The sequence below is a fragment of the Corythoichthys intestinalis genome, chromosome 9, assembly GCF_030265065.1.
Source record: "Corythoichthys intestinalis isolate RoL2023-P3 chromosome 9, ASM3026506v1, whole genome shotgun sequence".
In the NCBI taxonomy this organism is placed as follows: Eukaryota; Metazoa; Chordata; class Actinopteri; order Syngnathiformes; family Syngnathidae; genus Corythoichthys; species Corythoichthys intestinalis.
This window is the reverse complement of record NC_080403.1, coordinates 59,486,256-59,510,026: the sequence shown is the minus strand read 5'-3', so window position 1 is coordinate 59,510,026 and position 23,771 is coordinate 59,486,256. Positions and strand designations below refer to the sequence as shown.

The following is a 23,771-nucleotide window of genomic DNA, read 5'->3' as shown; positions in this document are numbered from 1 at the left end:
AGATGTCAATGTGCACTTTGGACTTATATTTGTTCATTTATGTTAGGCTACTTATTCATTTCCTTATGATTTAAAAAAAGTCAATGTTTGCGCGATTGTCAAAATATATTCCATATTACTCTCCATAATACAAGTCATTTGTACTTATTTTTCTGAATTTATGTTACTTATAGCTTTATTACCGGTATTAAAAAACACAACAAAAAGTAAATGTTTACATTAACTTCAATTTTAATATACATCGTATGTTCTTCACTAGTTCAAATTTGGCATTTAGTATGTGAGAAAATGAGGGAAAGTAAAAATGAGGAGATGGAGGTTGGGGTTTTATTTTGCAATCATTGAAAAAACAATTTGGAATGAAAACCATTTTTTGTATGTGTTATAGAAATAACTGACCAAAACAGTTTTCTTTGCATTTCAGTCATTTTGAAAAAAAGGAAAAAAATAATAAATAAATAAAAAAATTCTGGTTCCGTGGCGACCTTCACGTCAGAGAGTTCGGGCAAGAAATTCTAACCACTTTCACCCGTGTGTGTGTGTGTGTGTGTGTGTGGGTGGGGGGGTCAGCACGTCACATGAGTGACACAAGCAGACGCTGCTACGATGCAGGCTAACTACACATAACATGTGACACGTGACAGAAACTATTGCGCGTCTCGTTCTCGTCTCGTCTCGTCAGACGAAAACTGGAATTAGGCTAATTACGTATTGAGTCTCCTAAAACACGATTTCAGTCCATTATCGTCTCGTCATCGTCATGAAAAAAATTGACGAAATATTTTCGTTATAGTCATCGTTGACGAAAACAACACTGCTTCAAAACATGATTGCTGCAAAACATGGCAAGTGGCTCACTTGAAACTGCCAGTACAAAATCGACGTAATAAAGTCCCACTTAGTTCTGCAGAAAAAGATGAAATTGTTTGTGAGTTGCGTAAATAGAGGGAGTTGTTTATTATTTTTTTGATGTTGAAACATGAGGACATGCAACATCAAATGATGCTGCTGCAGGTGTGGCTGTATTTTTGTTGAAATGCCAGTTTTTGTGCGCAGGAATTTGAACATCCTTAGCATTCAGACAAGGGTGATGACATGTGAGCTAGCGTAAAATGAAATGAAAGTACACAGCATTTGACTGGGCCCGAGACACGCAATGGAGAGGGAAGAGGAAAATGTTTGCAGAGCGATATACTGTCACCCGCTGCTTAGATGTCCTATCTGTCGACAGAGCAGAAGGCGTAGTCTAAAAAGGTTGTGCTTTGCAGTCACGTGGTCATTTTCTATTGTATCAGAATTGATACTCCACACTGCTAGTTGGGAAAGATTGAAAAGTGAAGGAATAAGTGCCGCACGGTAGGCAAACAGATGTGGCGTGAAGGGATTTGACTTAACAAAGGTAAGATTTTGAGCGGCTGCGGGGGTGATGGCGGCTCAGTCTATGCCTGGTGGTTTGGAGGGCAAAAATGGAAAACGGGCAACGCGTCAATTCATGTGTGAAATTCAATTTAAAAAAAGAAATCTCCAAAAGGTTAAGAAGGCTTAGCTGACCGAAGTACCGCTTGAATCATCCGGCACCTGCTTGCTGGCCAGGCCGCAGTGGTGATTGCTGATGAGCTGCGGGTGCACTCCCAGGTCTGCCGCACCCAGCCTGCCAAGGTCGTGCCACACAAAACAGAACAACAATAAAAGTCAAAGTCATGGGGAGTCTGGGCTAGGACCAACCATTTACTGTATCAACATTGCTTTGAACTAGTTTGCTTGTAAGTTGCAATATATAATGTACGTAGATTCAAAACAATTTGAATGGCAGAAAACAACTCTGAATGGTGTTGTGTGTCTTCCCATTGTGTGAACATTCCTAGTCGTCTCGCGTGCAGTTGTTCAACTATGTTTTTTTTGTTTTGTTTTGAAACAACAGTTTTGCAACCTTTATGCTTCAGAAAAAGTCCCAGTCGTCGCTAAACTAAACAAATACACCAAAAACAAACATACATTACTTGCGTAGATAGGTGAAAAATGAGACAGGGTAATTAGATTTGATATCATTTGCGGACCCATCATTTTCCGCAGCACCACCACAGATCATCTCTTACAGCGGGTCGGTCGGTCGGTGTGCCGTATGCTTTCGCCTAATGTATTGGACTAAACAGAATGCCTTTCCGATTGGCGTTACGTAAGTCTCAAAGAGTAACGAGCCCCTTTAGGTTTGATGGAATGGCAACACAATTAAAAACAACAACAAACGGTTACTATGTCTGTTTGCAATCTCTCGCTGGTCATCTGTCAGCTGCTCCGAGCTGTGTTGCTAAGGAGGCTAAAAATAGCCTCTGAAAATGAAGGTGCTAATTAGCACTGCCGACAGCTGATTGATGATGACGCTGGCTTCTTTCTTTCTTTCTTTCTTTCTTTCTTCCACTTCCAGAAAATGTGTGTGCTTATCATTTATTTGCTTGTGATCATCTCCATCATGTTTCATCAAAGTTTAGGGATTTTAATTTTGTGACCGGCGTATTGCGCCGAACATTAGTTCATCTTCTCTTAGTTTAGGCCTTTTGTGGACACTACTGTGGACAGCTATTCAAACAGGACTTTAAAGTGCGTACAACAGGAGAAAAAATAGTCTTCAATAGGATTATTATTATGTGAATTAGAATCATATTTTGAGACGATTCGACTATCTACAACAATTTAGCAAAGCGCAGATGAAGAGAAATGAGTCTTTTAATCTGCCGGTTAGCCACGCCTACCATTATAGGGCTCTAGCCTCTCCAACAGGTGGATGACGTCAGCAGAGTCACGAATTCATCTGATTTAGTGCGCAGCCCATTGAGGGGGAATTATTCACAATGAGGAAAAAGCGACGGAAGAGAGAGCAAAATGTCATTGTTTCAGTCACTCTACTCCAGGGGTGTCCAAACTTTTTCCAAAGGGGGCCAGATATGGTGTGGTAAAAATGTGGGGGGCCGACCTTGGCTGACGTCCTTTACTTAGAACAATATATTTAAGCAAATTTTAGCAAGCCATTCTGTGTGTCACATTTGCTTTATTATTCTTTTTTTAATGAATTGTTTCAACAATCTCGCAACCAGCCTTTGTGGCGTTCTCTTTCGGCTCTCGGCCTCTTGTGAAATATTGCTGCTGGAAAATTAAACTAGCTTCAAGTTGCTTCAATTTCTCACTACGTATCTTCCCTGTAATCTTGTCGTACATGTCAGCATGTCTTGTTTGGTAATCGCGCCTCATATTGAACTCTTATAAAAACAGCGACTGTCTCTTTGCAAATGACGCACACAGTTGTTGCGTATTTTTGTGAAGAAATAGTCCAATTTCCACCTATCCTTGAAGCGTCGGCCGTCACAGTCAACTTTCTGTTTTTTTGTTGATTGCCATTTTAGAGTTATTGGGAGTAAAGGGTAACACGGGGTAACGTTGCTTAGAGTGCTGCTTCCTTTTAGTGGGTAAATGAGGAGCAGCATTTAGTGTGTAAGCTACTTTATATGCTGGTAGCAGTACTGCTGACCAATTTATTAAGTCTGTGTGTGGGCCAGACGTTATTGATTTTATGACAGAGGCTGGGGGCCGGATAAAATTTGACCACGGGCTGCATTTGGCCCCCGGGCCGGACTTTGGACATTTCTGCTCTACTCCAATATTTTTACAGGATATTTTTATTATCCAAGTATTTTTCCCAATAGCTAAATAAATGGCTTGAGAAGGACCAGTCAGCCCGTTGAAGTGGAATTATTCAGAACGAGGAAAATGTGACGAAGAGAGCCGCAAAATGTCATTGTTTCAGTCTGTCTACTCCAATATTTTCACAGGATAAATTTTTTTTATCCAAGTATATTTCCCCAATGGCTAAATAAATGGCATGGTCATGACAAATAACAGTCTTGTGCTAAATGGAATATGGAATAATAAAAATGCATTCAGGACGACATGACAAAATGACTCCATAATGGTCAAAACTGTCGACTTCACCTTTACTGTCGCACCTCCCGAACGATATTTTATGCCACCTAAATCGGGCTTATGTCATTTCCCTTCCCCGGCTTCGGAGAATGTAAACAAACCAAGAGGCCTGACAGCTAGCCGACACACTAACCTTAACCGAGTGATATTTCAAAGTCTCCAAAGCGGAAAAATCACACAAAACAAGCCTGGATCATTTCACATGACGACCGGGTTGTCGATTGATTTTGCCGATTGGCAAACTGCCTGGCGGAGAGCAATTTACAGCTCCTTCCTCTGCTACTACGGACAGGAGAGCTCGCCGGGGAAGCAGCCGGAAAATGACCACCAAACAAACCGGCCGATGTCGGAGGAGCGCGTAACTGCCAAAAGGTCAACACCAATATGGCAAAATAATGCCTTACTACACGGCGAAGTCGTAAACAGCCAGAGAGAGTCATAGGCGAGCGGCTGCAGTTGTTGTGCAGCTAACATGTGCAGCTAATGTGTATGAGGAGAGCTTTTTACATGCCCATCCATGATCAAACGTACTGTAAGTAGTCCTTTATTTAACAAAGTTTGTAGTGTTTATGTTGTAATCGCTGTATTCGCGGCTATATTTAACTCAAAGTTGCAATTTCTGATCGGTCGGAAAATTTGACAGAACACAGAGCACATGAAGAGGGGAATAAGCCGAGTATAGTGCTCTCTCGGCGGGATGTGCGACAAGCTGCCGGTCGTTGGCCGTTTGAAACCCCAAAAAGGCGCACACGCCTCTCCTTCTTACAGCAAGGCTGGCGTGATGCGAAAAATAAACGTATTGACCCGCAAAATCAGCTGAATCCTTAGTCCTTCTCGTACAACATTAGAGCTGTATAGTGAAGAGGACTCCTTCCTCCGTACACGTCACAGTGCAAGACCGAAGCCGGAAGTCACTCATTTTCATGGCGCGGGGATTCAAAAAACTAAATGAATATAGCGATCGCTTCCACACACATCCAAGCAGTCCACTTCATTCAGGAGCATAAAATACTGCGTGTATTATGAAATAAACATGCTTTTTTGTGTCACGGCACTTTAAACTGATAGCAGGCCATAAATCTAAAAAAAAAAAAAAAAAAAAAATGACAGAAAAGGCTTCATCAAGAAAGTAGATCCTAATTAGTCTTTCTTTTTCAGGAGCCTTGGCCCTGCCCCTAAAAACAAACTCCAAACAGAAAATGAAGTCACACCCAGAATGTCTGTTTGTACGCTATCCATAGGGGCACTATTCTGTTGTTGCCGTGTAACCGTTTTGTTCTTCTGTCAACATGTACAAGCCAGCGCAGCACTAGAAAGCTAGAAATGATCATTTATTATGGTTGAGAAAAAAAAGTGGGTGTTCCCTTTCTCAAATTGTTAAGAAAATTCCAGTGACTATTTTTGTTAGTTAAAAAAAAAAAAACTTAAATATTAGTCATATCATTTTTAAAAAGTCAGTGGTTATTGTTTTTTAATAATATAACTTTTTGTAATTAATACTACATGTGTAAATGAAAACCCCGTTAATAAAAAGTAAATAAATAGAATTCAAAGGATTTTTTCTGTCCTCTTCAGCTGTTTAGGAACAGAGAATGGGAATCTGTGTGTCTGAACCGTTTTAATCTGCCACATGGGAGTTTGATATACTCCCACTATTTTATTTATTAGGAGAAAGCAGCAGACAAGAAGGGGTTTTGGGGGGGGGGGGCCGAGAGAAAGAAGCAGACAAAGGAAGAAAAGAATAAACAACATTAAATACATGATTAAACAAGAACATAGTGTAGGGTGACCATATTTTGATTTCCAAAAAAGAGGACACTCGGCCCGGCCTCGAAATACTTGAATTTTACTCGAAGATCACTCAAAGATGTGTATATCTCCCACTTTTTTCACTCAACAGGCTTTATTCTTCCTAATGAAAACAATCAAACAATTAAAAAAAAAAAAAAGAAAAGAAAAATTATTTAAAAAATAATATAATGCAGACTCATGGAAATGTAGTCCAGTTAACACACACACACACACACACACACACACACACACACACACACACACACACACACACAGTTGGCTATGTGTCAACTCAACATTTTTTAAAATTACGATCACGACAATTGTCGTTGACAAAATGTTATTCGCACTCAATTTTTATTCTCATACAATGTTCTAAATTGTACGCAAACAATAACTGAAATAAACTGAAAAGCGATTCAACCAGCATGTTTCCAAACGCAGCATTCAAATTCAAAACTACATTGCCCATATTGCCTAGCGCAGTTGAGCTCACTGATTGCTACCCTATTAGCGAATACGGGAGCCGAGGCAAAATCAGACTTTGCTATAAAAGTTTACTACCATCGGCAGCGCAAAGATGCGACAACAAACGGGATTTTACAGATTACACCAGTACAAATCTTCGACAGAAGTAAACAGTTGCCATTATATATACGTATTTATCGTAAAAAAAAAAACTCATAAGCAACACAGCTATTTAGCTATACTAGCATTCAACAACTAACTAACGCAGAACAATTACAAGACTCATACAATATAGTGCATCTCTGTGTACACATATGTACAACAGAAGACACGTGATCGACATTAACAGGAGAAACTTACAGAAAGGTGTATGGAGCCACGTCTTTTAGAACTTCTTATTGAACTCCTTACTGTAGTCTGAGCTCTCGCCAAACCGTCAGTAGATGGTGGTAATTCTCCATGAAACAAAGGGTGAACTGCCAACAAAAAAGAAGAAGAAGATCTACTCCTTCTCCCGCCCCTACTGGTAGGAGCAACGTCAACGCAGGCAAGCGCTGCCCCCTAGCGGCCGGAGGAATTCTATTCAAGTTGGTCCCGTAAAAAAAAATCATAAAAAAACGGACATTTTTATGAATTTATAAAACCCGCCCGGACAACGAGGATACTGCGTGAAAGTAGGACTTGTCCGGGCAAAAGAGGACGTTTGGTCACCCTAACATAGTGGTGCTATCGTATTTACCTGTGGACACTATGTAGCGGGTTGGTAACCGAGGGAAGGCAAGTCGAGAAGAAGAAGATTAGGCAGGGTTGGGTGTACTCAATTCCGGCAACGTGAGGTGGGGAAAATCACCTGGAAGTGTTGATAGGTTGACATGGAATTCTACACTAATCCTGGCATCGACAATCTCATTTACTTGAAATGTGCCTGGACACACCCAGTCACGCGTGAACCCATTTTGACGTGTTATAGTCATGCAGAAAAATGGAAATGCTGCACGGAGGCCGCCAGGGGGCCCCTGTCAACCGGGGGGCAGCTCGGGCAAATAAGCTCAGGGCGGTCCCCGTCGACCGGCCCTCAGGGAAAGGACGTGAAGATGCGCCACGCCCGTCGCCCCGACCGCCACCTGACACGGCCCACTAGGCCCGGGACAGGAGAGGACCCCCATCCAGAGGCCGGGGCCCAAGACGGACACCCGGGTAGAATGGGGAGAGGGAGGCGGAAGCTGGAGAATGCCAAGAGACCACCGTGGGACGGCGCGTGACCGAAAGCCCAGACGAGGAGGACGCCCACCGCAGGATCCCAGCCATGAAGATTTGGTTTTTTTCTCCACTGTATTTAACTCACTGCGTGACATTGATGTCGCTCGACGTCCAATCGATAATGACCGGGTGGGGCGACTGAACGTCCGTTCACTGCTGTAACCCTGCAAGGGTTGAGAATGATCATTGGTGCGTGTACTATGTACTTGAATGCTGACATTATAATAACTGAAAGTTATTACATTTACATTATTATTGTTATTACATTTGACCAGAGCAACATGACTTGCTTCCAGATGGGGCGGGGCACTGGGTGGGTTGCGGCCTACTTGTGTGGAGGTGACCTTCCTTCCGAATTCCAAATTGGTGTGGGCATGGTAAATGGGAATAGTTGTTATCTGGCACGGGTAGCGCGGCGGCCCTAAGCGGATAGATGAATGGATGGAAAATCAATGGAACAAATTTGTATGACTGATGAGAATGCTACAAGCTGACTTAAAGGTGACCGAGAGTAAATGTTTTATGACGGCGACCTTTTGATTCATTTTGAAATCTCCTCATTCTAAGACTTACACACGTATCTCGCTCGCAGGCCGTTTCCATGCGCAGTACACGGCACGACGGTGAGTCACAACTCGCGGGAGAGCGTCAGCACAACAAACGGGACGACAGCAGGGGTGTCGCCGCACGGCCGCTGACGTCGCATCTTTCGCACGGTAGCCATTTGGCACAAGGCGGCCTCAGGAAATACTGTACAACTTTTTGGATGAAACAAAATAAATGATCTGCGGCGAAGTAATAAACTGTCAAGAAAAGAAGACGGAATGAATGGACGCACAGCCCGGCCGGACGACCGTATACAATATGTGTCGTTGAGGGATTTTAACTTTCACAGCAGTCATGAGCAAAATCTTTTCTTCACGGACAACACTTGATGTCTAACATTTGATGAGGCTGTTAAAAATACATGTCTGTTCACATGATTTGATTTGTCCAATGCAGATTCTTGACTCTTGACAAGGTGATGATGCTGGAACTTTTGTTTGGTGCTGTTCCAGTGAGATTTACAAAGATGACTTCCTGAAGAAAAGGTCCAAATTCCCCCAGTCCTTGATGGTATGGGGCTGCATGTCAGGCAAGGGCACTGGGGAGATGGCTGTGATTAAACCTTCAATAAAGTTTACGTCAAAATTTTAGACAGCTTTCTTATCCCTTCAATTGAAAATATGTTTGTCATTTTTCAAGATGACAGTGCATCATGCCACACGGCTAAAACTCTGAAAGCATTCCTTGGAGAAAGACCCATCCAGTCAATGTCATGGCCTGCAAATAGCCCAGATCTCAACCCTATTGAAAATCTGTGGTGGAAATGGGAAAAAAATGGCTCCGACCTGCAAGGATGATCTGGCAACTGCAATCAAAGAGAGTTGGCACCAAATTGATGAAGAATACTTAAGTCCATGCCATACAGACTGCAAGCTGTTGTAAAAACCAGAGGTGGTGCTACTAAATACTAGAGATGTGTTTTGATTGTTATTTCTCTGTTTGTTTCTCATGATTCCATATTTTTTCCCTCAGAATGGAGTGATTCCATATATATTTCCCTGCACTTGCTCTATGAAAGTAACATTTACTGACCACCACAATGTATTTTATTCATTTCTTTTAGTGTTTCTGAATGCTAAAGAGCAGCACTTTTGAATTAATTCTTTTTTTTTTTTTTTTTTCAAGCTTTTTATCTGAGTTCTACATGAGAAAATGTCTGAGTGAGTGCTCGTCTGAGACGGGTGATTCCATACTTTTTGCTAGGGGTTTTAGCAGCAACCTGTCTGTTGACACCCCTGATTTAAGAGGAAGCTGGTAATTAAACAAATATTACGTGACCCTTGATAAGGTCAATAAAAATCTTTGGGGTTTTTTTTCCCCTCAGCCCTGAAGAGTCACTTTTAATTTTAATTCTTAATTTATTGATGTGTAATGTTGTTCTGATGATGCATATTTGGCACGAAACACAAAACGAATGAAGATGAAAGTGAACGGCATCCTCGCCACAAGCCACCCAAAAAGGCCTTTTTTGCTGAACGTGAAGACGTTACAGGTAAAAATGTTTTTAAAAACTCAATAAAAAACCACAAGTACCATGAGTGCATCGTACAAATAACAGGATAAAATGTTTAGGAAAAAAAAAAAAGAAGATGGACAGAATCAACAGGTTGAATTCCTTGATTCATTTTCTTGATTTGCTAGAAAATGAGGATTAGTAAACCGTTCTATATTTGACATGTTGAAAAGTTACGCCCTTTCTTTCATTGTTCCTACACAGAGGTGAAAAAGGGGTTGATTTCCAAAGTTGTAGTGCCCCCTTGTGTGTTGGGGCGTTTCACATCACCGTGCAAGACTGTTTGGAATAATAAATACTGCTCCAGTATGTAGATGGAATGCTTTTAATGGCAAAATGTCCAATAACACAACCGGGCTGTTGACGTCATCCTACAAAGGGGTTGACGACCATGTCATCGACCGACATTGCACGGGAACAAGTCCTTTGCTGTGGATTTGAATTGTCTCTCTCTCTTTATTTCCCTCTGTGAACGGTGTTGTCTTTGGTGACGTTTGGGCCGACGCCGTGGCACGCCGTGATCGGGCTTCGCTGATGACCTTTACTGGTGTGCTCTGTTGACACAGGAAATTGAAATGGTGTGACGGTTTAACATCTCTATCTACAGTATGCAATTTGAGCAATTGTAGGGTAGGGCGCACTGTATAAAATCTCTGTAAATTCCCACATTGAACCTAATTTGCTCGTTAAGCGAAATACAACGGTACCTCGACACGCGACCCTTCCGACATCCGACGTCAAATTTGACTCGTCATTTGTCTCGAGATATGACGATTTTGGTTTTCCGCAAGGCGGACACCGGCGGAGAGAAATCGGCATGGGTCCCAAGAAAGTGATTTCAGGTGTTGAAAAAAGGTGACGCTTCCCATTGAAACCAAGAAGGAAATGATAGAAAAATATAAGCGTGGTGTGCACTGGCGCGACAATACGGCCGGAATATGTCTACGATCTCGAGGACCACTCTCATTAGTATTATGATTGTAACATCGGCAAGCGAGTCGTCGAGTTTTGAATCATTTATTTCAGTACTTGTGCAACACAAAACGGCTACCGTCCGCCATAGCTGATGCCAGCAACATGAAGAGAGAAAGTAAAAACTCTACAGCAACACTCTTACTCTGTTGCCAGTCACACGGTGCGTTCAGGAACAGCATGCAGCATGCAAAACCATCATCATCAGCATCATTAGAACTTGATTCGTTACATCATTACTATTATTATTTTGATTTGTTTATATAATTTATTTGGTCGGCTAAGTGTAATTGCTATTTGTAATTATTCCAACAGTAATTATTAAGGATTCAGCATTGGTTTTTGGGCTGTGGAACAAATTGATCAGACGACAATGTATTCTTATTGGAAAATCCCGCTCGACATTTTGATTTACAAACCAGGTCCTGGAACCAATTCATTTGGTATGTAGAGGTACCACTGTACCTGGACAATATTATGTTGTTAAGGCTAACATGAAGAGCGGATGTGTTTGTTTTGCGTGTTGACGATAAAAAACACTTACTCATTAAATGACATTTGTCGTCCATTTTGTTTGAAGGAAATGAAGAACTTCATTCTTATAAATATGAAGTTTTACACTTGTAAGACAGGGGATTTTGTCATAGGCCCATTGTTAGTTAGCATATGGCCCAGGGGTCGCGTTAACCGGAAATTTTCCGTCGTTGACCGGTTTTTTAAAACGGTGACGGAAAAAACTGAAGTCCGTCAGTCATTTTGACAGGTTGCAATTCACACCCCAGACCACAGGGTGGCGAGTTAGCATATTAATTAGCTATTGTCTCTCTTAATGCATGACGTCGTTGGCTATTCTGTCAGAATATTGTAGTGTAACCGGGGTCTGGCGGCGGCAACGTGATTGACACATCAACGCGAGGTTCTTATTGGTGCACCCGGTGTGCCAGCGCGTCATCCAATTGATGGACAAGATTGCCGCCTGTGTATAGACCCCAATCACATGACGTCACAACTCCGCCCCCCTGACCGGAGCCGCCATATTGTGTGTCAGCCCGTCATGTTTATACATTACCGCTACGTACATGCCTCCTATTACGGCGTGTTTTTCTGCTCGTTAATATTAATAATCAAAATGGTGAAGGCGTGTGTGGCGGTTGGTTGCTGTAACAGAGAAGATAGACGGAGAGATTTGAAGTTCTACCGTATTCTGAGAGACGCGAAGATGAGAGCGAGATGGACTGCTGTAATTCGACAAGAAATCTGGGCACCAAACGATCACCACAGACTATGTAGTAGTCTTTTTATATCTGGTAAGATGCATTTAATATATATTTAGAAGATTTTGGGCTGACAACCACAATTAAGATCATTGTGTGGCGTTGGTGATTGGGGTCTATATCGTTGTCTCCTTTTCTTTGGGGGCGGAGTTGTTGGGGGTAAGCAGAGTAAAAAGGGAGAAAAATACCACGACTTCCGTGTCTAATTTTTCGCCGCCAAGCAAGCGTTACAATATTAATTAAAAATGAATGAAAACTAAATACTATTGAATATGTCATCATTATCATTTTAAAAAAGGCGGCACGGTGGCTGAGTGGTTAGCACGTCTGCCTCACAGTTCTGAGTTCAAGGGTTCAATCCCGGGCTTCGGCCTTCCTGTGTGGAGTTTGCATGTTCTCCCCGTGCCTGCGTGGGTTTCCTCCGGGAACTCCGGTTTCCTCCCACATCCCAAAAACATGCATGGTAGGCTGATTGAACACTCTAAAATTGTCCGTAGGTATGAGTGTGTGTGTGTGTGTGTGTGAATGGTTGTATGTCTCCTTGTGCCCTGCGACTGGCTGGCAACCAGTTCAGGGTGTCCCCTGCCTACTGCCCATAGTTAGCTGGGATAGGCTCCAGCACCTCCGCGACCCTCGTGAGGAAAAGCGGTATGGAAAATGAATGAATGAATGAATATCATTTTAAAAATTTAAGTGACGGGTAAAAATAGACTATGACCGGATTTTTATGACCCTGTCAGTCAAAATGACAGACAACGAAAATGTCTAGCGCAACCTCTGATATGGCCTCACAGTTTTGAGATCGAGGGTTCAAACCCGTTCTGGCCTTATTGCGCTACTTCGGTGACCTCCCCCATCCCAAAAGCCTGCACTCTAGGTTGATGGAACACTGTAAGTTGTCTGCTGTGGGTAAGAATCAAGGCTGTCAACAGACTTGCAGGGACCCGGGGACAACAGACCAGTATAGGGCCCCCCCCACCCCCCACCCCTGCCGCCGGCTTGTCACGACAACATATGCAGTACTTGAACACTTTTCAAGCAATGACAGTGTAAATTTTCAAATAATTTGAGATGGACAGTTAAATGTAAACAGACCGTAATGTGATGTGACACAATATAAACAAACTAATTTTCATCTATTGTCCCATGTAGGCTACCGTACAATACAACTGAGAGTGCCATGTTATCAAGCCCTCAAACAGTGACGCGTCTAGATTTTTTGACAGCAAAGTCATTTATAACATCAGTGAAATCCAGTTTTTGAGCAAGCTCACGCTCAATGGGGAGCATAGTGAATCCGGCATCCCCGAGGGGCCGCAGTCTCCTACAATATGACCGGCTTTACCAATTTGGCGCAGACGAAGAGCTGGGCGAGCGTAAGGTGGTGAGATGGGAGTTGTCGAGAGTTGATGTGCGGTACTGCTGAGTTGAGAAGCTGTGAGTCCCCCATTGTTCATAAAAGTTCCAGCGAAAAGCCATCCGACGTGTCTTTGCGTTTTTGTGCACATCGCCACTTTCCCACAGGAAAACCCGGACAAACGGACGTGAAACGAGCCTTCCACCCGCCCACTCTTCTCCAGCTACACTGTCAGTCACTGGTAAAGACAAGAAAATGCGTAGCACTTGAGTGCGACAGAGTGGGGTCAAACCATTCTCTGCTAAGACGGGGGCGGGGGGTTGTGCGAAAAAAGGGTGGAAAAAAATCCATATTTTAAATGTTTAATATGTTAAATGTTTTACGTATATATCGAGTAGAACATAATATTTCATCAGAGAATGATTTAAATCAAAAAGAAATTGTGAATGTAAAGTCAAATCAATTAAGGGTCATTCAGGGGCCCCTATGGTCCTGAGGGCCGGGACAACATACCCGGTTGCCCCCCTTAACTCTAACAACCCCCCCTGTCGACGGGCTCGGTAAGAATGTGCTAGTGGCTGTGTCCTGCCATTAGCTAGCAAAGACTTTATTGTGCTCATGAATGTTAAAGGTGTTATGAAAAAATGATGACCATGTCCAAAAATGGAAACGACTGCACTATTTACATGTTGAAAAGGAATTTGGCCCTCAAATCCAGCTTTCTCTCATTTTAAGCATTTGATAGTTATTCCACTCAAAATAATGCATCTGGGGACACCCACTTTGTTTTTGCCAGCAATTCCGGAATCGATGATCATATCTAGCTTTATCGTGCTGCGTTAGTTACTAATTACCGTTGACGCTCACACGGCAAAGAGAGAATAGCACGCCTGTGGATAATAATAATAATCCGCAGTTCACTCTGGGTGTGACGTCATCTTCTGTTGTTTAGTGGGTGGGGCCAAGGGAGCTGAGAAAGGAAGACTTATTAGGATCTCATTTCCAGTGTTGTTAATAACGGCGTTACAATATAACGGCGTTACTAACGGCGTTATTTTTTTCAGTAGTGGGTAATCTAATGAATTACTTTTCTCATCTTGGCAACGCCGTTACCGTTACTGAGGACGGAAAGGCATGCGTTACTATGCGTTACTATATTGGTCGAAAAGTCTGAGGGAGACTGACTCACCGAGACGAAAGAGCAGAGCAGGAGCTGGGAGGAGGCAAGAAAGTTGTGACGCCGAGCAAACGCGATGCTAGGTAGCTCCAATAATTCATGTTGTAGCCGATAGCCGACAAACTACGTCCGCATGTTATGGTAGATATGGTAGACATGGTAGATATCACATGTACTGTATATAGATATAACTAGATGCAAAATGACAGCCGCCATCTTAAAGCAGTAGGCTTTTTAGGACGGCTCTGTTGTAGAGAACCTTCCTCGCGAACCTACGTAACTTTTTATCTAAAATACTTCTAAATCGGCAAAATCTTGATTTGAATCTATCTTTAAATGATGAAACAGTTTTAAACTTTCATATGTCGAAAGTAGAGAGAAGGGAACTAATGTAATAATGGGAGCAATTTTAACAACTTTTAACAGTTGATTCAGGGTAAAGGATAAATTAGGGTAAAGAATTGGGCTCGGGCCAATTGTACCAAAAACCTCCACAAAAAACTTCACATAGTATTTTTTTAATTTTTTTTTTTTTTTGAGGGAAAAAAAAAAAAAGTAATTATCACCAATTACTTTGCCAAGTAACTAATTACTCTTACATTCAGGTAATTGAGTTAGTAACGCAATTACTTTTTGGGAGAAGTAATTTGTAACTATAATTAATTACTTTTTTTCAGTAAGATTAACAACACTGCTCATTTCATTACAAAGCCTTTTCTCTCACTCGTTTGGGTGGATTTGTGTCCAAGATAGGCTCCGCTATCATGTTAAAGTCACTTGCTGTCGTATTTCATAGCATTTTTAAAAATGTGAATGTAATAGAATGACAACAGCAAGGGGGGGGAGTCCACTCTGGCCCCATTTTGTGTCGCTCATTTGACTTGCAAAGAAATCAGCGCGGCAGCGTGGCGATGGTTTCCTGTGCCTAGTGCACACTTATGTCATCTGATGTCATGGTTTGTACGTGGACAAGACTGGTGGATTTTTAAACATTCACAGATCTTTTTTTTATCTGAAAACACAAACATCCCCTTGAAAGTTCATGTTAACTAAATTCTAATACTTGAGGTTAAATGGCAGTGGTATTCTTGCCCTTGAAAGCCTTTTTTTCCATAGGTATTTTCAGAATACATACCAGTCGGAATGTGACGATCTGCTTTGAGCTTTGCTTTCTTGCTATGCATTTTATATTATATATTCATCTTGTAGTTGCTCTAACCCAAAAGCAATTATTTGTATCTACTATCAACAACACTCCTCTTGTCCATAAATTGAAGTCGAAAGAATGAATGAAAATCTATCTCGGGTACTGAGCTGATACGGTACTCCATTTAATATGACTGGATGGCGTTAAAGGGTAAATATTAGTCAGCGCCACCAAGTGATGTGTTTTAAAGTCTTTGAATAATAGTTTGGGGAATTCAGCAAGAAACACCCCCACATGGAGTGAAGTCATAAATTGCCTGATGAACATCTTGGCACTTGAATAAGTGGAAAAAGGAAGCCAAAACAATGTATTCGTGAATAACGAGGAATGAAAGTTTTACGCTGCAGTTATTTGTGCCAATGGTTTTTTTTTTCTAATTCACTGTCTCACCATTTTAACGGTCATAAAACAAACAATCTATACGCAAAGCGTTTATTATCCTGATTGGGCTGAGCCAAAAAAGATGAAGTGTTACAAGTCAATGTGTCAAGAGGAAGTGAACTAAAGTCGGAGGAGTCAAAGACAAGAAGTGAGGCACATTGACGTCAGAGATGAAACGTATGTCACTTTTATTATTATTGTTATTTCTGCGGTCCTTTGGGTTGCGTGAGGAGAAATAAAAAAGACTGTGCCATTTTGCAGCCCACGTGTTTTATTTTGGTGCACTGTCACTTGGTGAGTCAATGCAACGCCCCTCCAATTACCTCCCACTGCATCGCCCCCACAGCCCCTCCGCCTGCCCACGCGACCGACGCGCTATGACGTCTGTTGCCGCTGAGGTGGCGCCGCCGCTGCCGGTGGGTTTCTTATGGCACTGCCCACACAGTACTTCCTCCTTTACCCCCCCCCTCCATCAACGCCCACTCGTGTCTTGGCCGGAATCCTTTCCCTCGCTTCGCCTATCACAACTAACTTGTACACATCACTTCTTCCCTATAAGGCGGCAGCAGGAAGAGCCTTCACGCCGCTCATATTGTGTTGCAAATTCAATAATAGTTGGCTGCATACCAGTTCTTCAATGAAACTATATTTTGATCGTCATGACTATATTTGTCCCAAAAACTATCACCGTAGCAGCCATTGGAAAAGGCAAAACAAGTAAGGGCTGTATTACAGTACATATTTAGGCCTACTGACAATTCAGTTAAGACTACAGTGGTATGAAAAAGTATCTGAACCTTTTGGAATTTCTGCATAAAATCACCATCAAATGTGATCTGATCTTTGTCAAAATCGCACAGATGAAAAGAGAGTGTCTGCTTTAGCTAAAACCACCCAAACAGTTATAGGTTTTCTTATTTTAATGAGGATAGCATGCAAACAATGACAGAGGATGGAAAAATAAGTAAGTGCCTAAGGAGACTTCAAGAGCAATTGAAACCAATTTTGAATGTCAGGTGTGTGTCCAATCACTAATGAGTGGTTTAAAACTGTCCCGTCCACTATAAAACACACCCCTGGTAAGAAATGTCTCTGTGCACACTTTAACTAGCTGAACACCACCAATCGACATTATCGTCTCGATTAAACACGTGCCGATTACTAGTTTCAAGGTATACCGTGGTTTGAAAACATCCCGGCTTCAATACAGCAAATATTTTCTCTCATACCGTCCCTAAGGTATTAGCTGTTTTTTATGTCCCAAAAATGCAGGGAGAAATCCCTCGCTTGCAGTTGCAAGGCTCAACCCTCCCCCACCGGTTGTCGCTCAGTGTCAGCGAGTCAGCCGTGCGACACGATGGCCGGAGGAGGTGAAACTCCTGAACTTTTTCCCCCCATCGAAGAAATCGAAATCCATGGTATAGGACTACTTCGGCTACAGCAAAGTTACATACAGCCGCGGCTTAGAGGAGGAAGCGATATATAAAACACCTTTGCCGAGGGTGGCTGCCGAGGAGGCAATACCTCCAATATGATTTTGCATTTATACAAAATTAAAGGTTAGTAAACACTGTCATGAAGGTTTCCCGACAGCTCCTAGAGTTAACTCCAGCATGTTTAGTGTGTCGAGTGGTGGTAAAATATGTGGTGTTTTTTTTTTTTTTGTCTGGCAACTGTCTGTGTTGAGAAAGAGAGTTGTGTGTATAATGTAAACATGATATGAGTCGTACACATACAGTACATGAGCTTTTTATGGAAAATAATTCAATTATTTTTGTACTGATGGTAATAATGTTGAGTTGTGACTGTGGGTTTCGGCTCACCTAAATGATTGCATTTATTTTCATTTTATTTCCAATATTTTGTGTGTGTGAAAAACCCGGCCAAAGACATGCCAACACTACAGTAAACCACTAATTTGTGGAGCTGTTTTGAAGTCAAGGAAGTACCACTAATCTCATCTTCTCATTCTTTATTCAAAACATGACGGGTTCTCCGGAACATGAAAAAGATCGAGGACCTGCTCTCATCACCTATTTTTCTCTAGCATTTTGCATGATTCTCACCTCGTTTTGTTGAGGAATTATGTTTCTGCTACAGTTATTAAGGATGGAAACTTTCATTCAAAACGTGCTCGACAAAAAACATTTTGTTTTCATTTTTCCTAAAATCACCACAGCAGGTTCTGAGAAAGCCCGACTTAAGACCAAGGGTGCACTGGGTTTGCCGGTCTACAGGGGGACTGGCTGGGTGAGAGGAATGGCTGGCAAAAAACGCATGCACTTGCCTTTATTACTGGGCAATTTTTTAAAATTGTCGTCTTAGTCTTCTGGACAAAAATACTTCATTTGTCATATTTCAGTCATTTCAAAATGTGTTCGTCTAGCAAACAAAAACTCCGAAACATTTCGTCTAGTTTTAGTCGACGCGCACTCAAACTGTTTTCGTCGAAAAATAACTAAAGGCTTTCCAACCGTTACATAAAAGTTACGCTAATTCTGCGTGTTACATTTAGTGTCTGATGATCACTCCTCACAAGTCACCAGTGGTGGAGGGGGCACGTAAAGCAAACTTTTGTCTCGTCAGATGGCAGTCGTCTCGTTATGTTTTTGTCTCCCAACATACACCACCGTTCAAAAGTTTGGGGTCACTTAGTGCTTTTCTTTCAAAAGGAAATTTCTGGGGTTTTTTCAATGGAAATAACATTAAAGTAATCAGAAAAACACTCTATACAGTACATTAGTAATGTGGTAAATGACTATTCTAGCTGGAAACGTCTGGTTTTCGACATCGTTTTGTAAAGAGGCCCATTTACAGTTAACATCCCTCCAGTGTTCTAATGGTACATTGTGCTTGCTAGTTGCCTTAGGAGGATAATAGATGATTAGAAAACCTTGTGCAATTATGCTCCAAACAGTTTAGGTGGTTGGAGAAGCTATAAAACTTCTCTAGCTCCTTTGAGCTAGTTGGGTATCTGGAGTATCACATTTGTGGGTTTGATTCAACCCTCAAAATGGCCAGAAAAAGACAACTTTCACGCGAAACTCGACAATCTGTTCTTAGAAATGAAGGCTATTGAAGAAATGGAAGATTTCATATAACGCTGTGTACCACTCCCTTCAGAAAGCAGCTTAAACAAGATCTAACCAGAGCACAAAGAGAAGCGGGAGGCCCCGCTGCACAGGCGAGCAAGACGACAAGTACATAAGAGTCTCTAGTTTGAGAAATAGATGCCTCGCAGGTCCTCATCTAGCAGCTTCATTAAATAGTACCCGTAAAACGCCAGTGTCAATGTCTACAGTGAAGAGACGACTCCGGGGTGCTGGCTTTCAGGGCAGCGTGGCAAAGAAAAGCCATATCTGAGACAGGCTAATAAAAGGAAACAATTAATATGGGCAAAAGAACACAGACATTGGACAGAGGACGTTTGGAAAAAAGTCTTATGGACAGACGTGGTTGCTTTGGTGCTGGTAAAGTGGGAGATTTGTACAAGGTCAACGGGATTTTAAATAAGGAAGGCTATCACTCCATTTTGAAAACATATCCTGTGGACAGCGCTCGATTGGAGTCAGTTTCATCTTGCAACATGACAATGACCCAAAGCACACCTCCAACTATTTAGGAAAGAAGCGGGCAGCTGGTAGGCTATTCTATCTGTAATGGAGTGGCCAACACAGTCAACAGATCTCAAACCCGTTGAGCTGTTGTGGGAGCTTGACCGTATGGTACGCAAGAAGTGCCTATCAAACCAATCCGACTTGTGGGAGCTTGTGGATGTGTGGAGTGAAGTTTCTCCAGATTCCCTCAACAAATTATCAGCTTGGATCCCCCAGATCTGCAAAGTTGTAATCGTTGCTCAGCGAGCATTCTTTGATGAAAGCAACGTTTGAAGGAGAAAATGATTATTTCAAATCAAAATCCGTATTTCTAACCTTGACAATATTTTCTTTTCATTTTGCAATTCATTTGCAAGATGAGTACGACTTTTGAAGGAAAACACAAAATTGTCTGGGTGACTCCAAACTTTGGATGTTTTTAGCTGGTCATCGTCATGAAAAGAAAGCCTTTTGGTTATCGTCACCGTTGAAGAAAACGTCAGTGTTAGGCGCACGTATCGCAGCGGGAATCAAAAACCCCCCGTTAAAAGAGTTACGACACGGCTGCGTGTACGGTAACGCGTTGAGGACACGCACGCAGGTGGTGGGCCGTGGATGACTTGAAAAGTACCTAACTGTCAGCTGAGCAAAGCACACATTTTGCAAAGAGAAAGGCAACCGTTGCAAAACAGGTGTTTATTCCGTGGGCTAAACGAAGCACGTGCTGAGCGAATATTTGAAAAGTCACCTGTAGAGTGAGTCCCGTCTGCCCCTAATTTGGAGGCCCGGTCGTGTGACACCATGCGAGCCAATCGCAGACCTTCGTCCATGAGCGTTTGTTGCATGAGATGGCGACTCCAGGCGGAGCCGTCGGCGGGCTGGCACTGTGAGCCCGTGTCTGACAAGCAGCGAGTGAATATTGTTCATCCAGCTCCGGGGAACGGCATAGTCCCAATAACGCGTTTACCGTGTGAGGCGCTTTCCGGACTCTCTGCAGACAAGCTGTCATCATCCGCCTTCTGGTCCGAGGCCTCTCCGGCGTCCACTCCGAGAACGAGCGATGACGTGCTCTCGGGCCCGGTCATCTGGAATCAAAAACAAATGAACATCTTCAGGAGTCCTTTTTATATCAATTGCAAGAATACATCCCTCTAGAGGGCTACGTCAACGCACTTCAATCCTGGGTTTCTTCTGCGACGACACATGGTTGTCCTCCTCCGCGTTTGACCTGGAGTAATGACAATCAAAATTGCATATAATATCTTGGACAATAAGGCCCACTTCAAATCATTCATCAAATGTCAAACTGTCAATGATATTCAGATCAATGCTATTTGATGAAAAAGTTGGCGCTTGCTCCTATGAGCCGCTTTGGTGTCATCCAGGTCACTGTCCGAAATGGAGTGACATTCAAAAATGAATATTGGCTATTTCACTTTTACCCCAAAATCTTTGCCCTGTCCCTAAATGCAAAGGATGAACTAACCTAAAACAAGCCTATTCTCCTGTGAGCTTTTTTTCCGAGCAGGTTAACTTGATTCCCGTTTCATTTTAAAGTACGGCTCATTCTCACGAGGCTCACGGGTGCCGACCGTGTTCACCTGGAAGCGGTTTTCGCACGAGAAGACCGACTTTGACTTTCGCACACCTACGGACAAGTCGGTGTTCTGTCAAGCTAGCGCGCGTGTCTTTGAGAGCAAAATTTGCAAAAGACGACTCCATGAATCGTTCCTGGCTTTTGCGTTGCGAGCTGCGTGTCACTGAAAGACATCTTCTCACCTCGCGTGTTTGAGAGTGGAGGTGTAGGCACATTTTCTGGCCACCTGCCGAGCCAGAGAGAAGAGTTCCACCCTTCTGAGTAAAAGGGCGTTGTCGCGCATACAGAACTGGGCCGCAGCTTCGTTGATGATCAACTGATGAGAGCACGAGACAGATGGAAGCCGCCAGCTGGCGAGGATATCAAACAACTGCACTTTCGGGAGCCTTTTACCTCATGCTGCGTGAGTAGCTTGCCTTCTCTCCGCTTGGAGTCGAAGCGTCCGTAGATGAGGCTGTACTTGCGGATCTCCTCTTCCTTCTTGACGTCCTGCGAAGCCATGTTGAAGATGTGGCCCACGGTCTTTGCTATTTTCTTGTTGATCCTCAGCAGACTCTTAACCTCTGTCGGATCGGAGCGAGGAAGAGTCCTGAGGAGTCTCTCCACGCTTTCCGCGACGGCGCGGCTCGTCTCGCCGTCCAACCGACCTCCAGGCCAGGCCGAAAGAGGGGCGGGGACGGAGGACGAGCTCGGAGACGCCGAGGGTCCCGCGGGCAAAGGCGGCGGACTGGGCGGATCCTCTTCGCTTCCCGGCGCCGAGGCAGCCGAGTTTCCGTTCCCTTCGGGCTCCGGGGCGAGCCAGCGCGGGTCCAGGGGGGACAGTTTTTCCCGGCAGTGCGCGTCCGGCGGCTGGGGAGAGGCCCGAGAGCACGGGCTCCGGGGGCTCCCGCCGTGCACGGGAGTGAGACACGCCCGGTCCTCCCGCTCGCAAGGCGATCCCGGCTGTCCGTTACTCAAAGACTTCCTCTGTCCGCCCGACGAGCCGCTCGGACCCGTGCCGTCGACCTTAAAGAGCGGGATCCCTCCGAGAGAGGGCGGGCCGGAGACGGGCTGGCCGAAAAGGGCGGGATTGGCCGCCCAGTCTCGGAGGGCTTTCTGCAGCCTCCGGACGTGCAGCGGTTTGGTGGCCATGCCGACCAGGGCCATGATCTCCAGGAACTCGTCCTCCGCCGCCTCGCAGAGCTGCTGCACGTCGTCGCCGCCCTGCTGGATGAAGGTTTCGTAGTAGGCCAACAGGTTGGCCCTTTGCAGCACCCGGTAGAGCTGAAGCTCCCCGAGGGTGCGTGGCAGAGACATCTTTCTACAAGATGAGCACAAATTAGTCACGTGAACCATACCGACTAAAAATAGGACATTTTCACGAAATATGTTTGCATGTTTAAAAAAAAAAAAAAAACGCGTTCAACTCCTGTACTTGCAGTACTTAAAAGCACGGCAGTACAAAAGCAATTATGACTTCATGCTTCCAGATTTATATTGTACACTAACAGTTGTTTTTAAAACTCAGACTATGAAAAGAAACATCTATGCACTCAAAATAGTTGCTCTCTTTTAAGACATTGCACAGTTTTCATATCTTGAAGGATAAAAAACAATCACGTCATATTTCCCAGTAGCTGGATAAGACTGCTGCCACAACTTTTATGCTGTCCGAACCTGTTTTCTGAGCTTTTTCAGCTGCTGTTGTGTACTGAATAACACATATAATTGAATATACCAGTTGGAAAAAATATTTTCAATCTTTTTTTTCCCCCTAGATATTTAAGGAGAATTGTCAAAAGTGAGTGCTCTTAACACATTCTCTTTTCATCAGTCTTTTTTTCCCCCTCTCCTTCCATTGCCATTGTCGTTTCCGCAACCCCGTTTTTCCTACCTCATAAGACCAACATCTCAGTTCAAGTTCATACAAATGACCACCTTAGAACTTCATTGCGTCATCATCTGCAGATGCTGATAAAAATCAACAGCCCTATTTCTCTGACGTAAAGATGAGTTTTGGTAAAGTCAAAAGTTGCCCAAAAGTATCAATACTGTACAAGAGATCAAACTTCCCGCCACCGATCTGAAAGGGTCATTGTGACATTGCCATTGTTCTTACCTTCTTCTGGGAAGGGAGCAGAACGAGTGGATTCCTTTGTAAAAATAAATCAAGTAAAAGCATGATCAATGATGATTTGCTTTAGTCAAAGCACGCATTCAATAAAATCACGCGCCATTGCAACAGAGCACGTTGCTATAAACGATCTGACTGTAGTCTCTTACCTTCAAGCGATACCGTCAGATTGGCGTAGTAAATCCTCTCAGCCTGCTGTGTCTTGTCTGAAATCACTGGCAGAAATCCTCCTCCGGCGTAGCGTATTGGTCGCTGGCTGCCTCTCTTTCTCTCGCTCTGTGTGTGTGTGTGTGTGTGTGTCTGCTCTGAGTGGGCTGGAGAATGACGGGGGCGGACTGCAGCGCGCCATCTGACCGAAAAAGAGCCTTCCTCTCCCGGTAGAGAGGCGGCTTTCAAATTGGAGATGTGGGTGCTGCTGCTGCTGCTGCTGCTTCTGGTTGTAGTGAGGGGGGGGACTCGGAATGTACCCGCTGCGTCTTCAAGA

At 43.4% G+C, this 23,771-nt stretch overlaps 2 protein-coding genes and 1 long non-coding RNA gene across 4 annotated transcripts in view; 1 reads left to right on the top strand and 2 right to left on the bottom strand.

Moving 5' to 3' along the window:
* The window catches only part of LOC130921507 (uncharacterized), a 17,237-nt gene extending 10,553 nt beyond the window's left edge, over positions 1–6,684 (bottom strand). The window contains exons 1-2 of the long non-coding RNA XR_009064370.1: positions 6,595–6,684; positions 1,552–1,651 (exon numbers count right to left, since the gene is read on the bottom strand). This is a non-coding gene — a long non-coding RNA (uncharacterized LOC130921507). The remainder of the gene's footprint in view (positions 1–1,551; positions 1,652–6,594) is intronic.
* The window catches only part of zgc:113184 (uncharacterized protein LOC553745 homolog), a 14,390-nt gene extending 4,591 nt beyond the window's left edge, over positions 1–9,799 (top strand). Inside the window, exons 5-6 of one of the 2 annotated variants that reach the window (XR_009064368.1) lie at positions 8,497–8,610; positions 8,740–9,799. The gene's annotated coding sequence lies outside the window, so the exon portion shown is untranslated. Of the gene's footprint in view, positions 1–8,496 lie in introns of both variants that reach the window. The other variant, XM_057845490.1, reaches the window with a different exon arrangement.
* nab2 (NGFI-A binding protein 2 (EGR1 binding protein 2)) lies at positions 8,480–23,771 on the bottom strand. The gene is made up of 6 exons (XM_057845487.1): positions 21,568–23,771; positions 21,357–21,490; positions 20,751–20,805; positions 20,545–20,662; positions 20,326–20,475; positions 8,480–10,167 (listed from the first exon to the last, which is right to left on the bottom strand). Exons 1-6 carry the CDS (start codon positions 22,507–22,509, stop codon positions 10,070–10,072), a joined length of 1,497 nt encoding a protein of 498 aa, XP_057701470.1. The 5' UTR covers positions 22,510–23,771; the 3' UTR covers positions 8,480–10,069.

What these genes read in the sequence shown, in the direction of transcription:
- nab2 (XM_057845487.1), bottom strand. Translation starts at nt 22,509, where the DNA reads ATGGTTCACGTGACTAATTTGTGCTCATCTTGTAGAAAGATGTCTCTG. An exon ending in TCCGGAAAGCGCCTCACACG is followed by an intron (nt 20,476 to 20,544) that starts GTAAACGCGTTA and finishes GCTGCTTGTCAG; the next exon opens with ACACGGGCTCACAGTGCCAG. An exon ending in AGACGGGACTCACTCTACAG is followed by an intron (nt 10,168 to 20,325) that starts GTGACTTTTCAA and finishes CTGTGTCAACAG; the next exon opens with AGCACACCAGTAAAGGTCAT.